Raw genomic sequence first — 21,255 nt, 5'->3', positions numbered from 1 at the left:
CCCTCTCTGTCTCCTCAGCAGCAACATTTGTAGTGAATGTGACCCAGAGCAGCTATGAGGCAGAGGAGAACCACAGCATCACTCTGGAGTGGACCTTCACCACCAGGACTAACTCCTCTCCTGCCTCCCTGTTCATCTACTGTAAACTAAGACAGAATCAGACGGATTTTGTCATCTATCATGTATTTATGGGTGTGGAAGCTTCTTTATACCTGGACAAAAGATTTTCAGGACGAGTCCAGAGTGACAAAGACGTCCTCAGAGAAGGACGAATCAGACTCCATGTGTCCAGACTGAGGACTGAAGACTCTGGTCTGTATCTGTGCCAAGTCAACACAGATTATGGATGGGGCTCTGCCAGCCTTCAACTGAACATTAAAAGTAAGTTCAACTCAAAGTTTTTAAAAGATTTTTTTCTGTAAAACTCAAAGAGCTGCAGACGTCCAACCATTATGAATTTAAACTACAGAGATGATCTTGTTTGTTCAAACTTTAATTTGTCAAACCTGAAATGAGGACAAAACCAAAATTATGCCAAGAGTTTGACTCATTTAGAAATAAAGCAACTGGATAACAGAAACATTGTTTCGAAAAACAAAATTTAAATCACCACTTGGTGGTTTATCTCCTTTTCTGTCCAGCTGCTTTGCTCTTAGTAAGGGGACATTTTGGTCAAAACCTTGACTCCTCTGTTAGCCAAGCAGAAGAGTCATGGATGGGAGAAACATTTAGTTTGTCCTCAATTATTATTTGTGGAGTCTGTTAAGTTTGAAAGAGCTTTTAACATCTTTTAGGTTTATGAAAACACTGATATTTCAATAAAACTGTTAAAAAGCACTTGAAGCACATGGAGGAATGTTTGTTTCAACCAGGTTATAAATCAATTTTGATTATTGATTTCTTTTTCTGAATATTTAATTGGTAAAAAAAAAATATTTTTTCTCACCAGTGCACTGATGATGTTAGCATGTATCGGGTCTTTGATTTCAGATCAACATAAGAGTTTTTGGAAATATTTTCTGTCATTTTTTATTTCTGTTTTAGAAAAAAATATTAAAATTGGATTTGGAAAGAGGCATATTTAATCAGTCACTCCTGAACGTTTTCCTGATTCTTTCAGAAGCTCCTCCTGTCGGACCCACAGTGAGAACCAAACCAGAGAGGAAAGGAACCTCTGCCTACCTGGGACTGATATCTATTCCTGTCGTCATATCTGTTCTGATCTTTGGATTTATTTTATTTATCAGAAAGAAGAGACGAAAAAATATGTTGGGGATACCAAACGTCAGATTCACAAACCTTAATTCTGTGTCACATCAGTTTTAATTTGACTGAACCAACAAAACTTTCAGTCCAAGATTCATCAGGATTCGCTGAAACAGACGGCTGTTTTTACAATGATGGCAAATATTTATTTCACATGTAGCTACATGTTTAGAACAACCATGTAGTGTTAGAATGTGTTTTAATAAATTTTGGTGAAATGGTCTTTGTTTAATTTAACTTGAGCAGAAACACCAGTTTGTAACCTGAGAGCCAAACCTTCGTGTTGCTGACGTAAACTCGGCTCCTTCCTGGTCACGAGTGAATCTGATGCAACAAATGCAGATAATCACCTCATTAGGGGACTTTCCTCAGTCACTGCCTGTCCGTCTCTCCTGCTGAAAACATTAATAATCACAGTGAGGAGGATCGGATCACCACTCCACTACAAAGTAAGTATCTGAAACTTTTTTTACTTTAAAATAGATTTAAAGTTATTAAAGTTGCTGTTATTTATGTTTACCATAGAAAACCAACCTGGTAATTTCCAGATGCTCCTTATTTATATTTTTATTAATTGAATTTTTAACAAATGAGATTGTTTGACATAAATACTAAAATAAGTTTCTACATCTTAACAGAAATTACTTCTGTATGTTCTAAAAAGAAAATTAGGAAGGAAGTTTGTAAATAAAACCTGAGCTTACGAAGGATATAAGCTTTTAGTTTTCTTTAAATGCTCCATGAAAATGTTCTTTGTTTACACTGGCATTCCAGTTTTTAAGTTTAATATCTTTGTGATCTGTTCTACATTTTCAGAAATTCGTAATCATGCAGTCAAATCATTAACATCCTCAACATGTTGATGTGTCTGACATTAAAACATTAAACAAAACTCATAGTTTTTATTGGACTAGTTTCATTTTTGTCTTATTCTTTCACCAAAACCCGATTAGCAGTTAAACGGTTTCATTATCTGTGTAAAAAGCTGAGAGACGGTAATTCTTACTGTGATGAAGGTCTTTAAAAACTAAACGGGTTTAAAGTTGATAAATGTTGTGGTGTCATTCCAGGTCAGACATCAGAGCGATGAGTCCAGAGAAAGAGCCTCAGTCAAACCTGTTTTTCCGGTTCGGATCACGTTACGACGAGCTCTTGGATCCCGGCTACGGCTGACAAACAAACCAACCAACTGGTTCCTGGAAAAACTGCAGGTGGAGAATCAGAACATCTGACAACATTTCACTGCCACCTTCAGGCTCAGAGTAGAAAGTCTTTCATTCCAGTCACTATAAGAACGAATGTTCTGGGTTTGTTCTGCTTTATGAGCTGCTGGCAGAAACTTCTCTGGTTTTTATTTGTTGCTGCATTTTCTGTGAGGTTGTTTTCATTATATCCAAACAAAACAGTAAATTTTGAGATTTAATTTCCCTCTAATCTACTTTAATGAAGTGAATAATATCCTGAAGGTGTAATAATTTGAGCTGCCATGTTGCGTGTCCTTTAATCCGTAGATAAATGTTCCCCAACAGATCCAGTGATAAAATAAGTTCCTGTTTTCATCAGTTTATTGGAAAGAAATAAAGATTCTCCTTTCAAAACACAACAAAGTGTGAGAATAAGAACTAGTAATACTTTACCGACTGTAATGAATTAAAATATTCAGAAACTAAGCTGATTTTTGACTTTTAAAAATTAATTCTGTTTAGTCTTGTTTTCACTTTTAATTTACAGAGGTTAGATAAAAGACTTTCTTTTTATTGAACAATATATTATTGAGCTTATTGTTTATGCTAAACTGAACTTTATGTGGGAAATTTTACCTTATTTATTAATCTACTGACATTACATAATTTCCAGTTAATTTAATGACTTTAACGTAATGAAATGTTAATTATCTAATGATTAATTTTCACTTTTGGGCTTTAGCTCTTATTGTTGTTCCTAACAGTTATTAATCAACCATAAATTAAACTTTTCTGTTTCTAAAACACTGAAATGTTCCTCTTTGTTTTGCAGAAACGTCTCTTTGGTTTTTGTTCTTCTGACCCTGAGAAAATGAGTTTTTTCCTCCTCCTTCTTCCGCTGACCTGCACTGTACAGGGTGAGTTTTCATGCAAACTCTGTTGCTGCAGCTGTAAGTGCCACAGCTTCCTTGTGGCGACACGGTCAACATGGCCGACGTTTCTCTGCAGGAACATTTGCAGGTGAATCTCCTCCACCTGTTCACGAAACAGAAGAAGACGACAACTTCACGCTCGGCTGGGACGGCCTGACCCAGACCAACACGACCCTCACCAAGCTGATCTGCGTTCTCCTGCTGAGTCCTCCTAAAGTCCTGTATTGAGGGATAAACGGAGCCGAGGTCCCAGAGTCTCAGGATGGACAGTTTTCAGGACGGGTTCAGAGTGACGGGAGAGAAGGACGACTCAGACTCCACCTGTCCAGACTGAGGGCTGAAGACTCTGGACGTTACCGCTGTGACCTGGCTGCTTATGACCAGGTGTGGAGGAAATGGGAGCTGCAGGCTTCAGGTAATCCAGCGGATCTCCCCCTCTGCTTGCAGCTCATTAGACCTGATCTCTGTTGATCATCACGGATAAAACTGTTTTCTCCCACAGTAACGTTTGTCCTGAACGTGACCAAAACCTCTCGTGGAGACACGTCTGGGTCTCTGAACACACCGAAGCCTCGCCTCGGAGCTACTCCAGGTGGGTCGGCTGTTACCATGGCAACCACGTATAGGCTACCGCCTGATCAACGATATGTAGAAATTTGGTTTATGGGGAAACATTTATGCAAAAGCGTTTTTTGCAAACACAAAAACTTCTGGAAACTTTGTTGTCAATCATGTTAAAATTTGATCGTCTGCATCAGAGTCAATGTTCATCTTGTTCATTTCATATGCAGCAGGTGTTGTATGAATAAACACTTTGTGTTTTATTTCAGATCAACAGCTTGAAATAGCTGCAGTCATTATTGGCACAGTGCTACTACTTGTCCTTGCCCCTGTAATTCTGGCTTGTATATTTTTTGGAAGACGATGCTCAGGTGAGTGTTATTTACTGTTTATTGGATCTGTTCTGCGTTTTGTCGTTGGTCCATGTTGACTTCAGTGTGTTTCCAATCCTACAGGTCCAGTCGGAAATATGGATCAATTAGAGGACATAGAAATAAACGGGGATGATTTTGAAGAGATGAACCTTATGATCAACCACTGAGCTGATCATCTTCCATCCACATCCAGATGTTCGTCTTTTCATCTCTCTGATTTGATTTTTGGCTCCAGAGACTCTTCTAACAAATTACCATCAGTTTACAGACTAGAAACTGTCTAAGTGTATTTATTAACCCCAAAAACATCCTGACAATTTCCTTCTTCCCTGATCTACTTTGTTGTCATTTCTGACATGTACAGTATATATATATCTATTTATCTATCTATCTATCTATCTATATATATATATATATATATATATATATATATATATATATATATATATATATATATGAAGGAAGAGATGAAGGCCACGGATGTTAAGACTCGGAAGCTACTAACCATGCATGGAGGATTCCACCCCAAATCCAGCACCCTGAGACTGTACACGAGCCGTAAGGAAGGAGGCAGAGGACTAGTGAGTGTGAGAGCCACTGTCCAGGATGAAACATCCAAGATCCATAAATACATCAAGGACAAAGCCTCAACGGACGATGTGCTCAGCGAATGTCTCAGACAATGGGGAACAGAGGACGAGGTGCTGGATGAACCATCATGGGAAGACAAGCCCCTACATGGGATGTACCACCGACAAATAACTGAAGTGGCTGATATCAGGAAATCCTACCAATGGCTGGAGAAAGCTGGACTCAAGGACAGCACGGAGGCCCTCATCCTGGCTGCCCAGGAACAGGCCCTAAACACCAGAGCAATAGAGGCTCAGATCTACCACACCAGACAAGACCCAAGGTGTAGGTTGTGCAAGGAGGCCTCTGAGACAGTCCAGCACATAACAGCAGGGTGCAAGATGCTGGCAGGGAAAGCGTACATGGAACGACATAACCAAGTGGCGGGCATAGTGAACAGGAACATCTGTGCAGAATATGGACTGGAAGCCCCGAGGTCAAAGTGGGGAACACCCCCAAAGGTGGTGGAGAATGACCGAGCTAAGATCCTGTGGGACTTCCAGATCCAGACAGACAAGATGGTAATGGCGAACCAACCGGACATTGTGGTGGTGGATAAAGAACAGAGGAAAGCCGTTGTGGTGGATGTAGCAATACCAAGTGACCACAACATCAGGAAAAAGGAGCATGAGAAACTGGAGAAATACCAGGGCCTCAGAGAGGAACTGGAGAAGGCCTGGAAGGTGAAGACCACAGTGGTGCCTGTGGTCATCGGGGCCCTCGGGGCAGTCACCCCCAAACTGGAGCAGTGGCTCAAACAGATCCCAGGAACAACATCAGACATCTCAGTCCAGAAATGTGCAGTTCTAGGCACAGCCAAGATACTGGAGGAGAACCTCAAGCTCCCAGGCCTCTGGTAGAGGACCCGAACTCAGAGGATGAAAGAGACCACCCACGGAGGGTGAGAGGGGAATTTTTATATAATTATTATTATTTTATTTTTTTTATTTAACATGCATCAGAATTTTAGTGGGGCAGCTTGAGTATACCATGTAAATCAATAATAAAATTAAACAGGGTGTTACGGCCAGTGGCCTTGTGTATGTTTTCTTTTCTTTTTTTTCTGTATATCTGCGGCTTCTGGTCAGGTTGGCTCCACTGTCTGATGCAGCCCTGTCTTCCTGTGCCACTTCCTGAGGCCTACAACGATTGGCTCACCAAATGCCAGCTCCACCAATCCCTGAAGAGGCCTCCCTTTTAAAACCCCAGACTTCCTGGAGGAAGGCGCGGCTGATTCTTTGTTCAGACAGCTTGCCACTTTGTTGGGTGTTTGGTTGACTGCTCTAAACTTGCTTGGTTAACTCTGATAGCTTTTTTTAGCTTTGATAGCTTGTGTAACTGACTGTCCCTGTGGGGACCTTTGTATCTCTGTTAGAGATTTGTTTTTGTTTAACCTGTACTGAAAGTCCTTTTTTTTGGTTAAGATCTTTGCTTTACAACTCTGATTGTTTTGTGGATTTTGTTTTATTTAATACATTTTGTTTTAAGTCCCTACATTTTGATTATTGTTAATTTTTACCTTTTTATTTTTGTCAAAACCAAACAATAAACCTCTAAATTGTTAAACCTTAACATCCATGTTTCTTTAATGTTACTTCCCTTTCCCCTGGCCGAGCCGGGTCGTAACACAGGGCAATACATTAAAATGTGAAGGTTTTCAAAAATAATGTTAACTTAAAAGCATGTTTTGACTTCACCAGACATAAAGTCTTATAAAACAAATTTAACTCTTTCTTCCAATAAAATCAGGAATGTTTTTAAGGAAGCGACATTTGTGTGTGTGATGTTAGACTAATAATAAAACATTATTTATTACATGGTCTATAAAACAGGTAAAGGTGACGGGACTGAAACAGCAGCGTTTTGCTGCCATATATTTTGATCCAGAACCAAACTGAGGAACCCGGTTCTGACCGTAGACATAAAAACGTAGACGCCTCCTGGACTGGGTCGGCCCGTTGCTGCCTTACGTCACAGCGTCCGCCATATTGAATGTGGCTTCTCTGCCAGCAAGTCAAGTAATTCTGATCGTTCATCCCTACCTGTGAAAGGTAATAGGGCAAGCCGTTTTAACATAAATTCGGTTTTACCACCCTTACATTCCAGATATCTCAAATTGTTTGGTGACTCGACGTTTTAGCGGTTTATAGATATCTCTAATGACTCCATAATTCAAGATATCTTAAATTTATTTTTGGATAGGAGAAATGTAGTTTTGACTAGTGAAAACTAAATTATATATCTTAAAAGCAAATAATGACTAGACAAAACTAAATATATCTTTAAGATAAAGATAATTCAAGATATCTCTAAATAAATTAGAGATATTGTGAATTAAACAGCTTTTCTATTTAAGATCTTAAATTGACATTCTGACTAGTCAGAATGACATTATTGATTCATTGAATTAGTATTAATTGAATACTATTTAGTATTAATTGAATTAGTATTCTGTCAAGTAAAAACGTCCCTGACTTACGTAGCAATTTGAAAGTTTAATAAAACAATGAAAAATAGAAAAAACAAAGTGCATCACTTTCACGTTAAAAATGGTTTGGCAATATACATTTTAGCTTTCAAAGCTGTTTTAAGTGCATTTGGTTCATCGTTAATGAATAAACAGGAAATTCTTTGCAGATATCAGAAGCAGTCTTATAGTTTATGAAGTTTTGCCATCTCTGCATTCCAACATTGTTCAAGCTCTTAATTTGTGGGATTTACTGACAATTTTGTGCAGGAAACATAAAATTCTGCAGGCAACTGTTTGGACACCACAAAGGGGCTTCATGTCAATCTTAATTCAGATCTCTAAAATTGTAATTTTGCAATCACATCTTAAATCATAATTACAGATATTTGTCGTGTCAAATGACAGATCCAGTGACATCATTTGAGAAATCTCGAAAGGAATTTTGACCAGTCGAAATGTAATTGAAGATATCTTGAATTACTAGTCAGAATGTAAATACAGATATCTTAAATTACCATTCCGGATAGTAAAATGCATTTTTAGATATCTGGAATGTAATTACGGCTAGTCGGACGAAACCGAATTCATGCTAAAACGGTTTGCCATAAAGGTAATGCCAATGAATCCGGTTTGTTTCGTAAAATGGTTGAAACAAGTCCACACAGCCCAGGACTGAAGGAGCTCCGATCGCTCTGCTGTCAGATGGCGGTGACGTAACGTACGACTCAGCGCTCCATGAGGCGTCTACATATTCATGTCTATGTGAGTCAGAACCTGGTTCTTCAGTTGCTTCTGGATCAAAATATATGGCAGCAAAACGGTGTTTCATCCCAAGTCACATTTACTTGTTTTATAATTTTCTTGCTTGTGTTCGCAATTTATTTGAGCGATTAATCATAATCGATTGTCAATAATGACAAAACACCAACAGAGAATCTGGTGTTATAATTTCTAATGTTTTAATTTCAGCTTCAACTCTTCTGAAAACTGCTACGCAATGGCTTTCTATCTCAAACGTGTCATTTAAACTAACCTTCGATTCATATTCTTTCTTATTGACATTTGTTTAGAACACCAACCATAAAACACAAACTTTAAATCAACCACAGGTGAATCAAAGGCCTGAATATAATTACAATCTAGAAACATAACTTCAAAATGTAACATAGAAACAATAACAGATTAAATACAATCAGACTTCATATGTGTCTATATTTAGATTCAACTTTAGAATAAAAACTTGAATCTAAATATAGCTTCCCCAGTTCATACAGTAACAGCCAACATGCATCCTATGACCAAAATTAATGATGGAACAAAGTACAAAGAATGGACTAAATCTAAATCTGAAAACATTCAAATCAATTGTTACTTCATGAGACAGTTAATATCTCACTAGACAAGAAAACATTAAAAATGCATGCATAACTTTGTAAGCTCTTAATATCTCACAAACATTTTAAATGAAAAGCTGACTAAATGAAGTGAAACTTTAGTGTTTTAGATAAACATCCTATTTTAAATGCTTTTCTTCTCCAAGTTGCTACATTGTAGAAATGTTACCTAGCTGTAATTACTCTGCTTCCTGAGTTACTGAGTGTCTTGGTGCCTGAAGGACAGATTATGTTGTTCATCCTGTATGAGTCCTCATGTGATCAGTTAATCTGCTCCGATAACTGAAGCCTTTTCCACAAGTCCCACATAAGAAGGGTTTCTTGCCAGTATGAGTCCTCAGATGATGAGTTAAACTGCTTTGCCAACGGAAACTTTTTCCACAAGTCTCGCATGAGAAGGGCTTTTCACCTGTATGAGTCCCCTTATGATCATTTAAATACCTTTTTTGATGGAAACTTTTTCCACAAAACCCACAAGAAAATGGTTTCTCACTTCTATGAGTCCACATGTGGGAAGTTAAATGCCTTTTTTGCCTGAACCTTTTTCCGCAAGTCTCACAAGAAAATGACTTTTCACTTGTATGAGTCCACATGTGGGAAGTTAAATTACCTTTTTGGCTGAACCTTTTTCCGCAAGTCTCACAAGAAAATGGCTTCTCGTCTGTATGAGTTCTCAGGTGAGACGTTAAAATGGCTTTTTGATGGAAACTTTTTCCACAAGTTCCACAAGAGAAAGGCCTTTCACCTGTATGAGTCCTCTTGTGATCATTTAAAAACCTTTTTTCATGGAAACCTTTTCCACAGGTCCCACAAGAGAATGGCCAGTCACTTGTATGAGTCCTCATGTGAAGAGTTAAACTGATTTGACAGCGGAAACTTTTGCTACAAGTCTCACATGAGAAAGGCTTCTGACCTGTGTGAGTCCTCATGTGAACAACTAAATTAGATTTAGTTGTGAATCTTTTGCCACAAGTCTCACATGAGAAAGGCTTCTGACATGTGTGAGTCCTCATGTGAACAACTAAATTAGATTTGGTTGTGAAATTTTTTCCACAGGTCATACAAGAGAAAGGCTTCTCACCTGTGTGAATGTTCATATGAAGAAGTAAATCAGAATTGGATCGAAAGGCTTTTCCACAGGTTTCACAAGAGAAAGGTTTCTGACCCGTGTGACTGCTCATGTGACGAGTTAAACAAAATTTACTGCTATACCTTTTTTCACAGCTTGTACATGAGAAAGGCTTCTCATCTGTGTGAATCCTCATGTGACGAACTAAATTAGATTTGGTTGTAATACCTTTTCCACAGGTCACACATGAGAAAGGTTTCTCACCTGAGTGAACTTTCATATGATAAATTAATCCAGCCTTGTGGCCATAACTTCTTCCACAAGTTGAACATGTGAAGGACTTTTTGCCCATGTGAGTTCTCATGTGTGTTGTCAATAAACTTGACTGATTAAAAGATTCGTCACAAATTTTACAAGAATATAATTTTTGGTCTGGGTGAACTTTCTTGTTTGTGTGAAAAGCACAAGTCTCAGTTGTGCTTTTCAGCTGTTTGGTTTTCTGACATATTTCATTTTGTTTCTGCTTCTCATCTCTGTTTCTTGGGTCTTCAGAATTCCTTCTTTCCTGATCCTGGTTCTCATCCTCAGCGGAGTCATGAGAGATGAGTTGGTTCCTCTGTGGTTCTGTTTCATTGTGGGTTTTTGGTACATTGGAAGGATTCACCAAAGTGTCATCAGTCTCCAGTTTCAGCACAAGATGCTCTTCATCCTGACTGATGCAGAGTTGCTTCTCTTCCTCTTTGAACTGTTGATGTTCTGGTTCTTCTTGCTCCTGTTTTATCTGCAGAGGTTCTGGTTCCTCTTGTTTTAAAGTGGAGTTGCCCTCCTGGTTGCTGAGCTCATTGAGAACCCTGTCCTCTTTACACATACAGCATTGACAGAGATCTGGAGCAAAACACACACAAAAAAAAACTTTAAATTTTGAGTCAAACTATGAATAATTCACTTTAATACATTGATGCATTTGAAAAGTCTTTTCTTAGGTTAATCTAAATTACACATTTTTATGTATGAAAATCAGACAAAATGCATTATGGACATCCTCACCATGTTTTCTGGTATATATCAAATAAATGAATTTAGTATTTATAAGTTCAGGTGTAATTTATCTTCAGACCATGAATGAAAAATGTGCTTGTGTTTTTTTTAATCCCACATATGTAAATATCTCACTTTAACTCTTAAGTTTAAAAAAAACTTTATTTTTTTTCCCCCCATAGTTAATAAACAGCACTGCAAACGTCTCTATTGTCATGAGCGTTTCACTGGCGGAGCAGAATTATTCCTAAAAGATGGGTTTATAGTTGATGCATGTAAACTTCCACCAATCACAGCCCTTCTACCTCCTGCTCTGTCGCTGCTCTATGTTTACCTCAGTGCAGATCGTTCGCCTCCTTTCACTCAAACTGGACACAGGCTGAGCTGTATGTATATGTACATCAAACCCTGTGAGTAGTTATGTTTCTGAGTTTAAAACCCACCATGTTAGCTCTGCTTGTGCTGCTCTATGACAGAACCTGTAGTCACCTTTCAGAGGTGAGTTCAGCGAGTGGTGAGAATGATTTATCTTCTTTATGAACCAATAATTATGTGCAGCGTTTACATCTCAACACGCTGCCCAGCCTGTGGCTCTGTGTCTCAGCTATAAAGTTCGTATGTCTTCCTGGTTGGCTGGTGAGTTAACCACTAACGTTGTGGAGCTTTGCGTCTTCATAGTCATTTTAATTTATTATTTTTCTGGTTACACCATGGATCAAACCATATCAAATGCTTTGACCACTTAGTCAGCCAGAGTTTGGGCGCACGGCCAAGTGGAGATCTGATTCTGAAAAACTCGTCCAATAAAGCTCTGCCAACCAAAACTGTTTCTGTGACGCTTATTAAAAACTCAACAGACACCAAATGGAAGAGCTGCTAAAGCCACATTAAGAGAATTTAATTAAATCTCTCATTTGTTGTGCATTTCTGCACAATGCAGCAGATTTAAGCCATCATGCAGGGCCGGTCCAAGGCTGTATGAGGCCTGTTATGTCAAAACTTTGTTTTATTTCAATCAATCAATCAAAGCTATAAAGCACCCTTCATGTTGGAGGCAGTTTGCTGGAAACGCATAATAAAGGTTATTTCTGAACTGGGTTTGAACCATCAGGATCACGGTAAACTGAAACTGGTGGGATTCTCCCTTTTTCTCCCATCTCTGCAAGAGGGCAGGTGGATATTGAAAGCAATGTCCTTTTATCTTTTCTTCACTTCCCTGGACTTATTTGAACAAACAGAGCTCAAACTCAAAGATTAAACTCACAGCATCAGATTGTAGCTATGGTAACAAAACTATGTATTTGAAATATCTTCAAAGAAATTCTGAAAAGAATAAATGACATCAGATTTACTATGATGTTTCATGGAGGTTTTAATTCAAGAAATATACAGTGAATTACTGTCTGAAACATATTTCATAATTAATAGAATATTTAAAAATAGAATATTTTATTCATAGGCATCTTTCTTGATGCTCAAGCACACAGAACAAAACACATAAAATAAATTTTTTGACCATGAGAAAAGCTCATGGTCAAAAAGAATCACCCGTATAAAACTGAATTAAAACCGCCATACATCTTAAATCTGATGTTATTTATATTAGTCGGGATGGAAATAAATTTACTTCAGACATATTTTGTCTGGTCAAAATCATAATTATATTGTTTAAACGTATGTAGTCAGAAATTAATTTTAGATACATAGAGTAAAAATTGGTAAAGCCCATTTAATGATAGAAATGCCTGCGTCAGCAAAGGCTGATGGACTTTATGGAATAATAATAATATTTAACAATATATTTTTTTAATCCTCCCGTTGTCCAACCAGTGCTCTGTTTCTGTCTTATCAGTTAATTTAATTCTGTAAAACATTCATCCTAATTCGGTCTCACACATTGTTTCCTTTAATCTGTCTCGTGTTTTTCCAACAGCTTTTCTCCGCTTTCGTGCCTCATATCATCAGTAAAACGTGAAGGTGTTTCGTACCTATCCTGTGTAAGATGATCTTCGGTGTCCGGCTAAAATCCAGCAGTCTGCGCTGATCCTCCATCTTTTCCTCGGACTTTACCCTGATTTTTTAAAACTCTGTGAATGATATTTCAGCAGGAGTTAACAGCTCGTTGATAAACTCTCTCTGAGGCGGAAGCGAAGACATTTTACAGCAAATACTCACATATTTACCTAAAACTAGCGATGTGCTTTCTGTGCCGAGGCTTCGGGGCCTGCGTCGAGTAAACAAACAAGATTTTTGTGAAGAGTGTATCAAGGCTTCTGTTGCTGGAGCAGGATGTGACGTTTGAAACCGCGCGAGTGGGCCGTACCACGTGACTGAGTATACAATTTCAAAAATTATACAAACTACTAAAAGAAGCAATTTTCTAAAACTCCACTAGCAACCAACCTTTCAATAAAATTCGAATTCATTTTCTTAAAATATTCAATATCACTGAATATTGAAAGTGAAGGAACGAAGCAGAAAAATCAAAGAGGAACCAAAAGTTCGAGCAACAGTGACACACACGGAAGATAAAGACACAGGACAGATTGTAGCGTTAGCCTTTCTGCTGTAGGACGGTAGTTTGAAGAACGGTTTGGTGTTTTATGTACATATTTGAGAGATTTTAGTGGGGTGAAATCCGTTCAGCTTCTTTTACCAACGGGCAGGTAACTCCTGCTGAAGAAACATTCACAGAGTTGAAAAAATGTAACGTCAAGTCCGACGAAGAGATGAATGATAAATATGCTCTGCTGGATTCCGCCAGGACACCAGTGATCATTTTATGCCGAATAGGTACGAAAACTTTAACTTTTTTACTGATATGAAGTACCAAAGCGGACAAAACCTGGACGAAATACGCGAGACAACTAAAAGTAAAAAAACGCGGGAGAGTGTTTTAAATTAGCAATGAAATGCGGCTAGCCACATTTCCAATTTGACTAAAGAGTCGCACAAAAATCCCGGTTTATGAATTCATATAAACTGCTTATAAAGCTTATAAATTCATTGAACACGCTGTTGTAAGACTACCTCCTGAAAGCCGAAAATTACAGCGTTAATTCTGGTCATTCAATGCTGCTTTTTATGCGTGATGGTGTTCAAAATGACATTCAATGACCAAAATAAGCGCGGTAATTTTTGCCGTCTCTATAGATGGTGTTTTTCGTAAAATTAACAAGTCCCCTCTGTACTTGTCTTATCCACTTAATTTAAACTCGAATCACCCAAAAGGAGAATTACCATAACAGACAACACTAATTCACCAGAGACCAACTAGTTTTTTGTTTTTTGTTTTTCTGATTTCATGTATTCTACTGTTATTACTGCGGGTCTATCCTGTGTATTGATTTAATTAATCCTTGTGAGATATGAGGAAAATACAGGGAAGCACAAGGGGTTAACTTGAGTAGATATGATCCATCGATTAGTGGGTGAAATTCAGGAGCAGGAATACTTAGAGGTTGATAGTGGGAACAACGAATCTGGACTAATGAGGGAACTGACCGCAGGTGTGAGTAGTTGGGCAGGAACCAGGCTGAGGACCAGGGAAGAGAAAGTGACATAGGAGAAGAAGGGAGAGAATACAGGGGAACAGAAAATAATTCTGATACTGCAGAATATCTAGACCTAATGACATAAAACCTGATTAAACTAGAGTAGTTAAAAAACTGAGAAATAAACATAACTAGAAACACTGATGAACTTATTTAGCCAAAATAGTAAATTAACATAAGTTAATGAAACTAGGATGACTAAGAAGGGCTCAAATAAAGTGAACTGAAGAGGAACAGAAAAGCACAGAAACCAAACCCAACCCAAGAACCCAGAGTCCCGTCAAGCAAAAAAATTCATAATACCTTCACATGAAGCAAATAAAGACCAACATGTCCTTTTGAAATTCAAGTGTGTCTGTAGTACATGTTTCCAACACCAGAGGGCCCTCACACCTGAGTTACTTTACTGAAAACTTATCTTTTATGTAGCAGATGATTTTGATGTCATTAAATACAGGAAAACGATTATTGCGTGGAACTTGTCTATTTTTCTTTGAGCAATTGTTAAAAATATCCCTATGCTGACATGCATAAATGCATGAATAAGAATCCTATTAGAGTGGTATATCACTTAGAATTAATCGACTACTCATAGGTGGAAGTGAGAACGTTGTACAACACAATTATCTGGCCTGAACAGACTGCACTAAATAATAAAATATAGTCAGGGTTTCCTGCAGAAAATTAGCAACGCCTAGTGTTAGAAGGACTAGGACAGTCAACCAACAGCCCACAATGCCCCTAAACCAAAATGAGTTTGACACCCCTGTTTTGACCCATCCTTATTGTCACAGTTACCGATTTACAAAAACCTTGAATAAATAAATAAATGCGTCCGCTCTTGAAGAAGGCGGACGCTTTTTTCCTCTGCTCCCTCCCTGCCCATGCCTGCCCTGTTTGCTCTGTTTTTGTCCTGTCTTTTTCCATATTTTTGGAGCCTTTCTTTGCACATCCTCCGAATCTACAAATTATGGATCTGGTCAACCAATCTCTCAATGCAATCGATAAAATGTTTGACATGAAGTCTGGTCACAGGAGAGCCCTCTTGTCCTGCAGGGACACACCCGGTGGGATTCACCCTGGATTTATTCATAACAGGATTTCTGCTGTTTGGATTCCTGGATTATCGACAAATTTGTGATGAACTTGGCCAAACTAGCGAACACTCAGACTGTTGGTGACGTGGACAGAGACGAGGACTCTAAAACTCACTAAGGAGTTGGAATCAATCTAGGAGAAGTTGTTAGTTTCGGCTCAGTGGAACAACCAAACTAATTTGGATGATTGGGAACTGAGATGTATCGGAGAGACTTTAGGAAAGATTGAAATTTATAATCTTCCCAACCTAAGATATTCTGTTTCTGAATTGGCTTTCCCTGTGTCGCATTGGAAGGGCTGCTTATTTCTAATCTTCTTGAAGATATGTAAACATAACGCTCTTTCCCTCCTCACCCCCTCCTGTATCCATGGAGCTGTGGAGCTGAGCGCTCCCAAGGTCATCATTCCTCAATAAACAACACTTCTATCGGACTTTGCCGGGAGACTGAGCCTCCTGATTTCATGGTCCCTTGATGTCACCACCTTCACTCATGTCTTTGTTTTGCCCCTATTTAACCCAGAAAATTATTTTATTAGTTTATTAGCAATATTAGAAATTGTGGAGTGCACTATCCATCCATCCATTTTCTTTCACCCTTGTCCCTTAGTGGGGTCGGGAGGTTTGCTGGTGCCTATCTCCAGCTAACGTTCCAGGCGAGAGGCAGGGTACACCCTGGACAGGTCGCCAGTCTGTCGCAGGGCAACACAGAGACACACAGGACACACAACCATCCACACACACACACTCACACCTAGGGGCAATTTGGAAAGGCCAATTAACCTGACAGTCATGTTTTTGGACTGTGGGAGGAAACCGGAAAACCCGGAGGAAACCCACGCATGTACACTATTTAGATCAATATTATACAGTCCAGAAATGGAATCAGAATCAACTTAGTTTATATTACTTTTAACCTAGAAAAGGATTTAGAATTGTGAAGTACTCACTTTAACCCAGAAAAGGAATTAATTAGACACTCTTTAGCTTAGCTTATCAGAAACTGTCGACTACTCACTATTCAGATGCAGAGACCAGAAGCCCGGAGGAAACTTCTGGATCAACATCGTTAGACTATTTTTCAGACTCCTGCTCTCCCAACCCAGAAATGAAATTAGACCAGAGGAAACTTAGCAACCCTGAACAGGAGCTCCTAGTTTACATACTTTAGATCAATATTAGATTCTTTCTTTCTTTCTTTCTTTGTTTCATTTGTTATTTTGTTTGTATTTCCTTTAAATTCACATAAAGCGCTTTGTTCATGTAAAGCCTTGTTGCTGAAAATGTGCTATATAAATAAAATTACCTTAGCTTGGTGGGTGTGTAAGAAAAGTCTGATGGCCTGCCAGGCTTATCATACACTGGAGGAAACCCTGAGTTTTTTTTTTTTTTCTCACAGTCTGCTGTTAAATCCATCCTTAGCTTTGAATTACTAAAATTATTTCTATTTGCTAGATGCCAGAATGACATCTACTTTTCTGGTCAGAAGAACCACATTGGTTAATTTTCATACTTAAAAGTTTGTAATTGTAGAATAACCCAAAAAAGGCTGTTTAGATGCATTAATGGGTTAAAGAAAATGGTTCATTGTTTGATTGATCATTAAGAGCTTTTCTTATGTATTTTTATACAGATCTCCCACAATGCTGTGTGCGTAAAGAGGACCGGGTTGTCAGTGAGCTCAGCAACCAAAAGGGGAACTCCACTTTAGATCAAGAGGAAAAAGAACAAAAAAGGTTCAAGGAGAAGAAGAAGCGCCTCTGCACCAGTAAAGATGAAGAGCAGCTTGTGCTGAAACAGGAGACTGACATTTTGGTGAATCCCTCTAATGTGCAAACAATCCACAATGAAACAGAACCACAGAGGAACCAACTCATCTCTCATGACTCTCCTGAGAGCCAGGATCAGGAAGGAAGAAATTCTGAAGACCCAAGAAAAAGAAATGACAAGCAGAAACGAAATGAAATATGTCAGAAAACCAAACATCAGAAAGGTAAAACTGAGAGTTCAAAACAAAAAACACAGAAGAAAGTTCACCCAGACCAAATATTATATTCATGTAAAATTTGTGATGAATCTTTTAATCAAGCAAGTTTATTGACAACACACATGAGAACTCACATGGGCAAAAAGCCCTTCACATGTTCAACTTGTGGAAAAAGTTATGGCCACAAGGGTGGATTAATTTATCATATGAAAGTTCACTCAGGTGAGAAACCTTTCTCATGTGTGACCTGCGGAAAAAGTTTTAAATGTAAACGTTCTTTACTTGATCACATGACGATTCACACAGGTGAAAAGCCTTTCTCGTGTGTGAATTGTGGAAAAGGTTTCATACGCAAATCTGATTTACTGGGTCACATGAGGATTCACACGGATGAGAGGCCTTTTTCATGTTTGAGCTGTGGAAAAAGGTTCATCTTCAAAAAACATTTAACTGTTCACACAAGTATTCACACAGCTGAGAGACCTTTCTCTTGTGTGACTTGTGGAAGAAGTTTCAAAGGCAAATCTCAATTACAACAGCATGCAAAGATTCACACATGTGAGAAGCCTTACTCATGTATGAATTGTGGAAAATGTTTCACACGCAAATGTATGTTACTTATTCACATGAGAACTCATTCTGGTGAGAAGCCTTTCTCATGTGGGACCTGTGGAAAAGGTTTCTCTCAAAGAAGTCAATTAACTGTTCACATAAGGACCCATACAGGTGAGAAACCTTACTCATGTGGGACTTGTGGAAAAAGTTTCTCTCAAAAAGGCAGTTTAACTGAACACCTGAGGACTCATACAGATGAGAGGCCTTACTCATGCAAATCTTGTGGAAAGAATTACAAGACCAAAAATGGTTTATCTTATCATATGAGGACACATACAGGTGAAAAGCTTTTCTCATGTGGGACCTGTGGAAAAGGTTTCCGTAAAAACAGCCAATTAAGTGTTCACTTGAGGGCTCACACAGGTGAGAAGCCTTTCTCATGTGGGATCTGTGGAAAAGGTTGCAGTCAGAAAGAAGCTTTAGATGTTCACATGAGGACTCATACAGGTGAAAAGCCTTTCTCATGTGAGACTTGTGGACTAAGCTTCATTAGGAAATCAGGTTTACGTTCTCACATGAGAGCTCATACAGGTGAGAGGCCTTTCTCATGTGGGACCTGTGGAAAAAGTTTTGCTCAAAAATACTGTTTAACTTGTCACATGATGACTCATACAGGTGAGAAGCCTTTCTCATGTGGGACCTGTGGGAAAAGTTTCTACACAAAAAACACTTTAACTTCTCACATGAGAACTCATACAGATGAAAGGCGTTTCTCATGTGGTACTTGCGGAAAACGTTTCCTATATAAATCATCTTTAGATTCTCACATGATGTTTCATACAAGTGTGAAGCCTTTCTTATGTGGAACCTGTGGAAAAGGTTTCCGTCGAAAATCCAGGTTAACTAATCACATGACAACTCATACAGGTGAGAAGCGTTTCTCATGTGGGACCTGTGGAAAAAGTTTCCATTCAAAGGACAGTTTAAATTTTCACATGAAAATTCATACAGATGAAAGGCGTTTCTCATGTGGTACTTGCGGAAAACGTTTCCTATATAAATCATTTTTAGATTCTCACATGATGTTTCATACAAGTGTGAAGCCTTTCTTATGTGGAACCTGTGGAAAAGGTTTCTGTCGAAAATCCAGGTTAACTGATCACATGACAACTCATACAGGTGAGAAGCGTTTCTCATGTGGGACCTGTGGAAAAGGTTTCCATTCAAAGGACAGTTTAAATTTTCACATGAAAATTCATACAGATGAAAAGCCTTTCTCATGTAAGTCCTGTGGAAAGAATTACAAGACCAGAAAAGGTTTATCTTATCACATGAGGACACACAGGTGAAAAGCCTTTCTCATGCGGTACTTGCGGAAAAGGTTTCCATTATAAAGCAGCTTTAGATTATCACAAGATGGCTCATACAGGTGAGAAGCCTTTCTCGTGTGGGACCTGTGGAAAAGGTTTCCGTATAAAACACAGGTTAACTTCTCACATGAGAACTCATACAGATGAAAAGCGTTACTCATGTGGTACTTGCGGAAAAGCTTTCCTTTATAAATCAGCTTTAGATTCTCACATGATGGCTCATACAGGTGTGAAGCCTTTCTCATGTGAAACATGTGGAAAAAGTTTCCGTCAACAGTGCATGTTAAATGTTCATATGAAAACCCATACAAGTATGACAGGATTCTCAGAAACTAGCCGTTTGAAAGCAGAGTAATTACGGCTGGATGACATTCTTACAATGTAGCAGTTTAGAGAAAATAGCATTTCAAATAGGTTTAGCCATAATACTGCATTTACTTTGGTCTGTTATTTGTGTCTTTCCATTTGAAAGGGTCTTTACGTGAGATAAGTGTTTTAAGAACTTATGGATGCATTTTTAAAATGTTTTTTTCCCAAGTGAAGTTAATTGTATTAATTTCATCTTAAAGGAACAGTGGATTTGATTGCTTTCAGATTTAGACTTATCAAAGTTTGATGTTTTTGTATGTCTTCTATTTTATAGTTATTTGTTCTACTTAAATACTTTTGCTCAGAAGATGTATGTTTGGAGTTACAAATTAAATGCCCATTGAGAATTTATTTTTTTTAATTCTAAAATTCAATATATTTTGTTTATTTTCTCTTGAGTTTCTGTTTCATGTGGGAAATACAGTTGATTTTATGATGGCAACAATGCAGCTATTGCTATGTTTTTCTAAGTTATGATGAAACCTGAGATGTTTTCCTCTTTTGTTAAAACATCTGCATTGACTTTATTCTTGTTGAATTTACTCTAAGCTGAAAAGTTATGTTTTTATCCATTTGTCTTTTTTCATGTGGGTATTTGTTTGAGAAGGTTTTTTATTATTTAGAATATTAGAAAACGTATTGTTGCTATAGCTTAAATTTCACATTAAGATGTTTGTAGCAAAAAGCTGTTTCTATATAATTCTTGGATAATAAAGTTTGTTTACCTTAATGATGGTCTTTTTCTTTTTTCAGTTTAGTAGAGGATGGGACCCATGTAAAAGGTCTACCAGTACCTACTTCTTGTCTCTTCCATTTTCTTTATGAATTCATAATTTCTCTCTAACATCTGTTTAAACTAGTTTTACTTCTCTTTTGCTCTTGCTCTTAAAATTCCTCAGAATATGATTAAATATTCAAATATTTCAAGGGAATCTTTCTAGGGCTGTTGTAAACGAATATTTTAGTAATCGAGTAATCTATCGATTATTCTTACGATTAATCGAGTAATCGGATAAAAAAAATATATAAAATGAAATATTGGTAAATCTGGCATAATACCGGTGTTACTATCAGATATCAATATCAGTCCAATTTTTCATATTTGAGCATCCCTAACAGTTGCTTTTTTGTAGTTTAGAAAACTAACCTGTAACAATAATAGCTCACTTTCTAAGTTAACCAGAAGAAAAGTTATAGAAAAATCTGAAATTATATTGAATTTAATAACAAAGAGGCAGGCTCACAAATATGCTTATAAAAAATGTCTACAATCCAGCTTTTAGTTTATGTATTCATCTAATTAAACTCACCTTGCCACCTAACCTGTCGCGCTTTGGGTTTGAAAATACGGGAAATGCCGCCTGGAGTGGGAGGAGAGGGCGAATGAACGAACATGGGGTGGAGGG

General features: G+C 38.0%; 3 protein-coding genes across 5 annotated transcripts; 2 read left to right on the top strand and 1 right to left on the bottom strand.

The window, feature by feature from the left end:
* Window positions 1-1,325: 1,325 nt before the first annotated feature.
* LOC106907977 (uncharacterized) lies at window positions 1,326-6,519 on the top strand. Of its 3 annotated transcripts, none has more exons than XM_088015772.1 (7): window positions 1,326-1,715; window positions 2,337-2,477; window positions 3,283-3,367; window positions 3,471-3,797; window positions 3,885-3,974; window positions 4,213-4,314; window positions 4,399-6,519. In XM_088015772.1, the coding sequence occupies exon 7, from the start codon at window positions 4,674-4,676 to the stop codon at window positions 5,805-5,807; it is 1,134 nt and encodes a 377-aa protein (XP_087871898.1). In that variant the 5' UTR covers window positions 1,326-1,715; window positions 2,337-2,477; window positions 3,283-3,367; window positions 3,471-3,797; window positions 3,885-3,974; window positions 4,213-4,314; window positions 4,399-4,673; the 3' UTR covers window positions 5,808-6,519. The 3 variants fall into 3 exon arrangements, with proteins under 3 accessions (XP_087871898.1, XP_014829383.2, XP_014829381.2); XM_014973897.2 differs by having other exon boundaries at window positions 3,459-3,797; window positions 4,231-4,314; XM_014973895.2 differs by having other exon boundaries at window positions 3,459-3,797.
* Window positions 6,520-8,352: 1,833 nt separating this feature from the next.
* Window positions 8,353-13,191, bottom strand: LOC106907975 (uncharacterized). Its single transcript, XM_088015768.1, has 3 exons — window positions 13,102-13,191; window positions 12,907-13,005; window positions 8,353-10,765 (listed from the first exon to the last, which is right to left on the bottom strand). Exons 2-3 carry the CDS (start codon window positions 12,968-12,970, stop codon window positions 9,048-9,050), a joined length of 1,782 nt encoding a protein of 593 aa, XP_087871894.1. The 5' UTR covers window positions 12,971-13,005; window positions 13,102-13,191; the 3' UTR covers window positions 8,353-9,047.
* Window positions 13,192-13,438: 247 nt separating this feature from the next.
* On the top strand, window positions 13,439-19,597 carry LOC148154211 (uncharacterized). Its single transcript, XM_088015755.1, has 2 exons — window positions 13,439-13,711; window positions 17,202-19,597. Exons 1-2 carry the CDS (start codon window positions 13,648-13,650, stop codon window positions 19,457-19,459), a joined length of 2,322 nt encoding a protein of 773 aa, XP_087871881.1. The 5' UTR covers window positions 13,439-13,647; the 3' UTR covers window positions 19,460-19,597.
* The last annotated feature ends 1,658 nt before the right edge of the window (window positions 19,598-21,255 follow it).

The sequence above is a fragment of the Poecilia mexicana genome, unplaced genomic scaffold (genome assembly GCF_051168715.1).
Source record: "Poecilia mexicana isolate PSO_F unplaced genomic scaffold, ASM5116871v1 scaffold_18, whole genome shotgun sequence".
Lineage (NCBI taxonomy): Eukaryota > Metazoa > Chordata > Actinopteri > Cyprinodontiformes > Poeciliidae > Poecilia > Poecilia mexicana.
The sequence above is the reverse complement of the archived record's forward strand: the minus strand, read 5'-3'. Positions and strand labels throughout refer to the sequence as shown.